The sequence below is a fragment of the Spermophilus citellus genome, assembly GCF_964194105.1.
Source record: "Spermophilus citellus genome assembly, chromosome: X".
Taxonomy (NCBI): Eukaryota; Metazoa; Chordata; class Mammalia; order Rodentia; family Sciuridae; genus Spermophilus; species Spermophilus citellus.
Genome location: NC_138190.1, coordinates 146,619,527 through 146,629,535, shown reverse-complemented (window position 1 = coordinate 146,629,535; position 10,009 = coordinate 146,619,527). Strand labels below are relative to the sequence as shown.

General features: G+C 48.1%; 1 protein-coding gene across 1 annotated transcript; it reads left to right on the top strand.

Annotated features, from left to right (window-relative positions):
- Positions 1–3,735: 3,735 nt before the first annotated feature.
- PNMA6E (PNMA family member 6E) lies at positions 3,736–6,573 on the top strand (the record flags this gene model as incomplete). Its single annotated transcript, XM_081277771.1, has 2 exons — positions 3,736–3,892; positions 5,435–6,573. The coding sequence occupies 2 exons, from the start codon at positions 3,736–3,738 to the stop codon at positions 6,571–6,573; spliced, it is 1,296 nt and encodes a 431-aa protein (XP_081133897.1).
- Between the last annotated feature and the right edge of the window lie 3,436 nt (positions 6,574–10,009).

Sequence of the window (10,009 nt, the reverse complement as noted above, 5' to 3'; positions counted from 1 at the left end):
TTGCTTTACTAGTAGCAGAGAAATAGGGACAAAAACTATTACCTGAATTCAAATGTAATAATGACATAAGTGCTAATTGATCAGAAGTACATAAAATTTGAAATGTGCTTCTACTGAATAATAGAGCTTGAAAATATATGAAGTAAAACTTGAAAGAGTATGGATGGAAAGAGGAGGAACTGCAATATGAAACTGAGCAAATGATGTTTATTGTGTGAAAGAATACATCACAACGAATTCCACCATCATGTATATCTATGAATCACTGATTAAAAATCAATAAAGGAATACTAGTAAAGGAAAAGAGAAGGTGGTGAGGTGGGAGGGGGCTGAAATGGAACAAATTTTGTTATGCACATTAACTATAATGCACTAATAAAAGCATTAAAATGAATAATTTATAGCATAAAGGAATTTTTTTATTCAACCCCACTGCCTTCTGGGTAAGCCATCTTATTGGCTGAGAGCTAATGGGCGTGTCTACTGCTTGTGGAAGTTCCAACCCCTGTCGCCTGGGGTGAACCGTTACCATTCGGGTGTGGTTTACTGGAGCTTCCTTTTGGTTGTTCCCGCTTAAAAGTGCTGGAACTTTCTGCACAGTTTGCAGGGGCTTCTGGGAGAAGTAAGGCCTTCTGGGAGCTCAGAAGGCCTGAGCATAAAAGGCTCAGGAGATCCTGAGGGGATTTCTTCAGATTCTTCTGAGTGTGATTCCAGAGTTGTCCAGAGTCAGAGAAAGTCCACGGACAGGTAGGGTAGTTCCTTGAGTTTTGGGGAGTGGGAGATAGCTGGTTATGAAGTGCCAGGGCCATGCGCTCCGTGGCACCTCATAACTGGGAGAGGATTGTGGCTGTCGAGATCGGGGAGGTATGCGGGAGGGGTTCCCTGTGTGGTTTGGAGGAATGGCGTGGGGAGGGTCCTTGGCTGTCTGTGGGGTTGCTGGAGGGGAGGGCTCCTGGTTGTGGGACCTGTGAGGCAGGTCTGGTGTCGCGGAAGGGACCGATGTGGGGTGGCTGAGGAGGATACATAAATGTGGGGGTGGGGTAGTCGCTTGAGCTATGAGGATCCTCTGTGGTTCAACGGTGGAGGGGTCGGGATAGGGTGGGAAGGAGGGTCCTGGCAAGAGTGGGGGAGTGGAAGCTCGCCACGCGTTTGGAGAGCAGAGGTGAGAGCTACCGGCCCCCTTGTGGGGAATACGGAGGGGACCAAGGAACCGGGTGCAGGACGTGTGAGGGAAGGCTAATGTCGAGGTGTGTGAGGCGTTCGCCAGCGCTTCCTGGACGAGCGGACTGACTAGTGGCTGCGTCTGTGGAAGGAGGGCTGGAAGACGCCGCATAGCACGTGGCGGGAACGAGGCGACAGGCTGCGATGGGGTCGTGGTGGGCGAGAACGCAGGGCTGGTGGTCTGGGGCTTGACGGTCACGGAATCGAGGGCTTCTTGGGGGTGGTGTGGCCAGAGACAGCCCTTGTTGGGTGTTGGTGGGAGTATGGCAGGGAGGGAAGACCAAAGGGCTCACAGGCTCGTGGGAGCCCTGGGGTGCCCTAATTATGCCACTATTGCAAGCAGGTGTAGGGAGCATGGAAAGCAGATGCTGCAGGCTTGAGGCGGCGGCCGAGGCAGAGCTGCACGGTGTGAGAACACCACGGAGGGAGCCCCGACCCAGCACAGGGGGGCGCCCTATTTCCTGGGTTCACAAGTCGCCACAAGCGCCCTGTGGGCGCGTGTGGCATTACACAGGACAGTAGGAGGAGTTCGCTCCTTGAAGCCGGGAGGGACATGGGCTGGAGGACAGAGTCGCCACCTGAGGGTGTGCAGGACGCGGTGGGGGGCATACGTCATGACAAGACACCCTCAGCTGCCCCAGCCTAAGTGAAGACAAAGTGAGGAGCAGAAGACGCGGTGAGCAGCTGTAGCTCCTACAGTTGGAATTGGAGATGCTTCAGGTGGTCTACGCAACATGGGATGTAGTGTTGGCATGGGATGGGGGCTTGGTGTCTTGAGAAAAATGCACATTGATTACAAGGGCACATTCTACATTTACCTTTACTTATGTAGAATACATACTGCACATAAAGAAAAAAAAAGACTTTTTATAAACCTGGTGTGAGTGCTGTTCATCTGTAATCCCAGATACTGGGGAGGCAGAGGCAAGATGATCACTTCAGCCCACAAGTTTGAGACCACCCTGGGCAATGTAGCAAGAACCTCTTCCAGAAAAAAAATCATAGATATTAAAAGACTGGGGGGCTGGGGTTGTGGAACAGTGTCAGACCACTTGCCTAGCACATGGGAAGCACTGGGTTCCATCCTCAGCACTGCATAAAAATAAATAAATAAAATAAAGATATTGTGTCCATCTACAACTAAAAAAAAGATTGCACTCTTATTAAATAATTTCTCAGTGGAATTCTATTTGAAGTTAATAATGATAACATGTCTAAATATTTGTAAATCCATGAACCAAAGAAGAAATCAAAAAAGAACTAAGAAGATATTTCAAACTCAATGATAAAGAAATTACAACTTAAAAACATAAGTCTGTGTGTGGGTGTTTAGCAAGGATAGTAGAAAGTGATAAACATCATTATCCAAAGTACATGTATGAACACATGAATTTGTATACAACTAGAGATATGAAAAATTGTGCTGTATATGTGTGATAAGAATTATAATACATTCTGCTGTCATTTATTTTTTTAAAAATTAATTAACAATTAAAAAAAGAAGGAAAAATATTAGTGGGAGACAGCTAAAGAAGGGATCACAGGAACATTTATTGCTTTAAATGCTTGTAATTGGGAGAAAAGCAAGGTATAATGGCAATGGTCCACTGGTTTATTTAAAGAAGCTAGAAAAAGGACACCACCAAATATAAAACCAGTCAAATCGAGAAATAACACATAAAGCAGGAATTTATTCACAGAAAATAAACCATACATACAACTAACAAACACACATACTTTTTTTAAAAAGGGTAATAAAATTGATAAACACAACACTAATCAAGACAAGAGAAAAAGACACTAATCACCAATATTAGGAATGAAAGAAGATGTTATTACAGGTTGTACAGACATTTAAAAGATAATAGAAAAGCACAAATTTGTACAAAAAATGTAGAAAACATAAAACTTGGGAATTCCTTGGGGGAAAAGTATTTTACCAAAACTGCTACCACATAAACTAGAAACTACTGACTCTATAGCTTATAAACACATTTTTGTTCTGTAATACTGGGAATCAAACTCAGAGGTACTCTACCACTGAGCTATATTCCCAGCCCTTTTTATTTTCAGACAGGATTTAACTCAGGGACGTTGTACTCCTGAACTACATCCCCCACCCTTTTCATTTTATTTTGGACAGTATTTAACTCAAGGTCACTCTACCACTGAGCTATACCCTAGACCATTTTATTTTATTTTGAAACAGAGTCTCACTGAGTTGTTGAGGTTGGCCTCCAACTTGTGATACTCCTGACTTACCCTCCCAACTTGTTGGGATTACAGGCATGAACCTGTCTTCTTATACATAAATTTATTAAAAATTTTCCTTAAAATCAAAGTAAGGGAGAGGAAGAGCCCCTGGCCCAATGCTCAAGGGGCAGCTATTTGAGGGGTTGGGCTGTCTAGCAACAATAATCCTTTCTCTCCTTTGCACACACAGGGTGCTCAGAGACTGCAACACTCAGCACACATCCCTGTTCAACCATGCTTCCTTCCCCCAAGAATACTGATATGGCAATGGCAATGCTGCGAGACTGGTGCAGGTGGATGGGTGTCAATGCCCAGCGCTCATTGCTCATCCTGGGCATCCCTGAAGACTGCAAGGAAGATGAATTCCAGGAAGCAGTGCAGGCTGCCCTATGGCCCCTGGGCAGGTACCGAGTGCTCTGTAAGACCTTTCGAAAGGAGCTTGGGGCCAGGGTAGCTTTAGTTGAGTTTGCTGAATATTTAAATCGAAATTTGATCCCCCAACAAATACCAGGTAGTGGGGGCCCATGGACTGTGATCTTCCTGCCCCAGGCTCCTGATGCTGACTTCCAGGATACTCCCAATTTCTCTGCACAGCCTCAGGGGAGAGCAGTGGTAGGAGCTGCATGTGAGGCAGAAGCTACTGGTGAGGGAGGAGCTGCCTGTGAAGGAGGAGCTGCATGTGAGGGAGGAGCTGCATGTGAGGCAAGAGTTACAGGTGAGAGAGGAGCTGCATGTGCGACAGAAGCTGAAGGTGAGGCAGGAGATATAGGTGAGGGAGGAGCTGTAGATGAGGGAGAAACTGCAGGTGAGGGAGGACCTACAGATGAGGCAGCAGTTGCAGATGAGGAAGGAGCTGTAGGTGAGGGAGAAACTGCAGGTGAGGGAGGAACTGATAGTGAGGCAGTGGCTGCAGATGAGGGAAGAGCTTTAGGTGAGGAAAGAGCATCAGGTGAAATAGGAGCTGTGAATGAGGGAGGAGCTGTAGGTGAGGCAAGAGATGCAGGTGAGGGAGGAGCTGCAAATGAAGGAGTTGAAGGTGACAGAGGAGCTGCAGATGAGTTGGAAGAAGCAGGTGAAGTAGGAGTTGTGTATGAAGCAAGTGTGTCAGATGAGGAGGGAGTTGAAGGTAATGTGGGAGTTGCAGGTATTATACGACCTATGGAAATGGCAGCAGCTGAAGGTGAGGTAGGAGCTTCAGGTAACAGAGTAGCTGCAAGTGAGGGAGGAGCTGTAGTTGAGGCAGAAGTACGTGAAATAGGAGTTGCAGATGAGGCAAGAGCATCAGATGAGGAGGGAGCTGCCGGTGACATGGGAGTTGCGGGCGTTCTAGGAGCTTTGGGTCTGGTAGGAGCTGCAGGTGAGGCAGGAGCTGCAGGTGATGGAGGAGTTGCAGGTGAGGCAGGAGATGCAGGTGAGGCAGCAGCTGCACATAGGGCAGCAGCTGAGGCAGAAGCAGCAGGTGAAGTAAGAGCTGCGCATGAGGCAAGAGTGTCAGATGAAGAGGGAGCTGCAGGGGACATGGGAGTTGCAGGAATTATAGGAGCTGTGGGTATGGCAGGAGCTGTAGGTGAGGGAGGAGCTGCAGGTGATGGAGGAGCTGCAGGTGAGGCAGGAGCTGCAGGTGAGGGAGGAGCCGAAGGTGAGAGAAGAGCTGCAGGTGAAGCAGAGGAAGCAGGTGAAATAGGAGCTGCAGATGAAGCAAGAGAGTCAGATGAGGAGGGAGCTGCAGGTGATATGGGAGTTGCAGGTGTGATAGGAGCTGTAGGTATAGCAGGAGCTGCAGGTGAGGCAGGAGCTGCAGGCGAGGCAGGAGCTGCAGGTGAGGAACGAGTCTTGGATATGGCAGGAGGGATAGATGACGCGGGAGCCCGGACCCAGCAGTGGAGCCAGGCCCTGCAGCCTGTCCTGGAAAACATGGCCTATGAGGAGCTGAGAAGCTTTTCTGGGATTGAAGAGCCAGCCTGTGGGGAAGACTCCTTCGAGAGCTGGCTGGATCATGCCAACGACATGCTGTACCTGTGGCGCCACATATCCGAGAGGGAGAGGAGGAGGAGGCTGGTGGAGAGCTTGGGTGGGCCCGCCCTGGATCTCATGTGCGGGCTCCTGGAAGAACACCCAGACACTCCTGCACAGGACTGCCTGGCCGCGCTGGTGCAGGTGTTTGGGAACAAGGACACCCGGATGACTGCACGCCTGAAGTTCCTGACTTGCTCTCAGCGGCCTCAGGAGACTCTCTTTGCCTACGTGATGCGCCTGGAAAGCCTGCTGCAGGTAGCTTTGGAGAAGGGGGCCATCCATCCGGCTATTGCTGACCAGCTGCGAGCCCAGCAGGTGCTGATGAGGGCCCGACCAAACCAAATGCTCCAGAACAACCTGAGGAGGATGCGTCTGGAGAGGAGGCCACCCAGCTTCCTGGGGCTTCTCCGGCTCATTAGGGAGACTGAGGCATGGGAGGCTGCCCTAGCTAGGAATGAGCAGGTGGAAGGTGAAGAGGGTGCTGAAGTTTACCAAAGAGATCTAGCTGCTGCCCAGGCTTCACCTGACAACAAAGATAATGCTGAGGCTACTCTATCCAGTGAAAATGCCAGTGAGGCCACCCTTCCCAATGAGGTCACCATGGAATGTATCTCCATCATTGTAGAGAAAACCAAAGCAGAACCATCCAACGAAGATGCCAGCAAGGCTGCCCCTGCCATTGAAAACACTGATGAAGCCTACCCAGCCGACAAGGTTGCTCCTAGCCCTGAGCATACTGTTGAAGCTACTTCCAATGCAGATGATGTCATAAAGGCAGCACCTACCATTAAAGAGGCCATTACCTCCCCTGCCACTCAGGAAAATGAAGATGCTTTTTCCCCTGCAGGCCTAGGCCAGGCAAGATCAGTGGAGGCCTTCAGTGGCCTCACCCCAGCCCAGATGGGCAGTGCTTCTGATGCTGGCCCAGGAGGGCCTGGTTTGGGGCCAGAGAGCCTCCTCCAGGGGGAAAATCAGGAGGCTGAGGAGCCCCTGCTGGAAGGGCTTAAGGGCATCCTGGAAGAGTTGGGAAACAAGGATGAGGCTGGGGAGACGAGCCACCCCAAGCCCTCCTTGGGCAAATAGGCTCAGAAGTCCCAGGGGCCTTCTCTCCTCTCAGGCAACACATCCCTGGAGGCAGGGGTAGGTCAGGCCAGGGCTGTCACCCTATCCCATATTTGGAGCAGAGTTCAGGGTAGGGCTCATTCCACCCAAAACAGGCCTCTCAACTCTCCAAGGAGCTCTCATCACCACCACCAGCTCTTCCAAATGGCCCAGATGACCACATTTTCAACCAGATTTGGCAGGAGGAGTCACTCCTCCCCATGGCATCCCCAGCCTCAAACTCCACCAATCTAGGTCAGTAGGCCTGGAAGCACCCCTGAGCTGCTAGCTCTGGCCTAGATGAGGGTACCTGAAGATATCTGACTGAGAGACATTGCCAGGGGTGTGGGGAGGAAGCCATCTCAAGGGTGCCAGCTGCCTGGCTCTTCCATCAGGGGGATTCTATCCTCCCCTCCCAATTCACCAATTCCAGAACAGGACGCTACCTGTTCCTGGAAATTCACCCTTATTTGTAAGCTCAGTGGAGATCCACCTCAAGCAAATGCCCACCTCACACTAGCCTAATTCTTGTGCAAAGCCATGAGGTGTGTGTCATCTCTGTGTGGAGGTCCTTGCCCTCACAGCCAGCCACCCCTAGGTCTGGGCACATGTTGTGAGCTTCCATGTGAGCCAAGGCTCTGCTTGCTCCTGTCCAGTGTCCTGACTTAACCTCTGCTTTCTTGGTGTAGATATAGGCCAGCTTTCTGCCACTTGTTCTTGTGGAGTATTGTATGTTTTTATCTGAGCAGCTTCTTCCAGGAGATCCTGAGCCCACCAGTCCCAGGAGACAGCGGAAAGGATGGATGGTGATGGCGTGATTGATGCTGTGCGCATGACTGCGACTACAACTGTGACTGCATCTGCGACTGCAATCTTACCTTTTGCAGAAAGAACTGGACTGGGGATGGATGTGGAGAGCTGGAGCCTGTACTTTGATGTTCCACCTCTGTTGTTAATTGTAACTCAGTTTCCTCAGCTTGGTGAGGCATTTCCTGATGTGCTTTTTAGTGTCTCTGTGCCAATTATAGGGCAAGGGCCACCCCACAGTGAGTCAGTCTCAGAGGGAATTCCCTGAAGTTAATGTGTATTGCCAGAGGTCACCATCCTGGCAAGAGGCAGATCTGGGGGCCCTAGTAAGGGAAAATGTGGCAGGAGGGCCCCAGTATGGGGAGCAGATGAGAAACCTCATTAGAAGTCCAGGATGAGGTATCCCTGCGTCCCAGTACCTGTGGTCTTTACAAGCTGTGAAGAGTCCCTTTCCATGTTGTCATCCTCTTCTCATTGATGGGCTCAATGAATGTTTCTCTCCAATAAATTTCATTAAATGTTCTAACTGAGTCTTGACTCTGCTATGGGCAGTTGATAAAAGGGATGGCTGGAGTTTGGGTGGGAGTGGAGGGGCAGAAAAAAGATCTCTTTGCTAAGTACCCATAGAAGATATCCACAGTGAGAGAGTATGCACTTCAATAAGCAGGTTAGGAGTTGATGACTTTAAAAATTTTTATAGGTGAATTACAAAATTTTGAAGTTTAATTGTTCCTTGATTGGGGCGGTTTTTACCCTGGGACTTTTGAAAATGCTTGAAGGAGATGCTGGTTTTCTCCTTGATTGGGGGGAAGACCACTCTATCATATGTGTGGGGTTCCGGACTACTAAATATGAGTGATTCTTGTGGTAGGGTTATGCAGTAAAGAACAATTGTACCCAGAAGTGCAATAGCACCTTTGGTGAGAAAGCCAGCATTAGAGTGACTGGGTTTTTCTAAAAGCCTCAATATGTTTTAATTTGAGATATTCTAAAACTTCAAAATCTCACCCTGTAATAATTTAATGAGCAAGTGCAAACTTCTAGATATTTGTGGAGCTTCTGAGAGAATGGGCAAAACATTTCCAGATAACTTCTACTTGCAAGCCAAGACTTTATCTTGAGGATAAAAGCAGGCAAGGCCAGTGAGATACATAGCAAAGGAGGGGTTTACAGGAGTTGGAGGATACTCTCTGAAGGGGTGATATCCTGAGACTGAGTAATGTATGTGCAGAAAGTAGCATGTTGTTAAAAGAGAAACTTTTTTAAAAATATTATTTTTAAAATAATGTTGTAGTTGTACACAATACTTTATTTATTTTTATGTGGTGCTGAGGATCGAATCCAGGACCTCACACGTGCTAGGCAAGCGCTATACCTCTAAGCCACAACCTCAGCCCAAAAGAGAAACTTTTTCAAAAATGTTTTAGTTGTTGATAGACATTTATTTATTTATTTACATTGCTGAGAATCCAACCCAGTGCCTTACACCTGCCAGGCAAGTGCGCTGCCACCACTGAGCCACAGCCCCAGCCCCAGCCCCCAAAGAGAAACTTTTTATACAAAACAAATCTAACATTTTTTTGGTGATTAAAGGTTCATGAATAGTACAGCTAGGAGAGATTCGAAGAGTTCAACTTTTATCAGCATGAGTAGTGAGCTTTTATATGTTCAGTGTGGAAACAAATTACTTGATAAGCTACAGCTTAGTACTTTTCTTACGGGAGTCCAATTGGGTGGGAAATCCCCAGTTGGAGGTGAAAGGTGTCTTTTGATTTGTTAAGCTTACATTTTTACTGTTTACATTGGACTTCAGTTTGCTTACGTAGGAATCTGAGACACTAGAGCTGTCTCAGCCAAATGACTTCCACTTAATTATTTTTTTTTTAACAAAACCAAGGGCATAGCCCATACTCTTGCCCTCAGAAGGATCAGAGTATGGCATTATGCTGAAAACTGTGGAGTAATGGAATGCAAAAGATGAGACCATTTTAGAGCTCTGTGGGGATGGGAAAGAGTTAAATTCCATACTAAAAGCAGTGCAGTGCAATTAGACCATTTATGTGGGCCCAGGGGACACTGTTCATTCTTTCTGTCCTGGAAAGTTGCTACGTTATGAGAGGAGTGGAAATTGTTAGTTCTGGGTGCTCTCAGCTTCCTTTTGCAGCTAGGACATGAGCATATGACTTGGGTCCCATCAATCAGATGTACCAATGCCATCTGAATCCAAAGCCCCAGATGGGAAGAAGCATGAGCACCATAGATTCTGATTGGGTGGTAGCAATGCCACCTGTTTCCTGCAGAGCAGTGGCACTGGTGGTTCTTGCAGTAGCATCTGCTTCCTGCATTGGTGGATGCAAGCTACAGTGTTTGTGTCCAGGTATGAATGGGAGCCATGGGGTACCTTTGCCAGTCCAGCACTGCAATTTGATTTTGACCCTTTTTCCTGTCTTCAAAGCCTCAAAGACTGGTTTTCTGGCCCTTCCAAGACACTTGTGAAATGCCATCTTTTAGCTAATTCTCTTTGGGTTTCCATCAGCTGCAGTGAAATGTGATTGCTAATGACCCTCATGCTACAGGGGTTTTCTAATGACTCCTGCAGAAAAGAGTACCC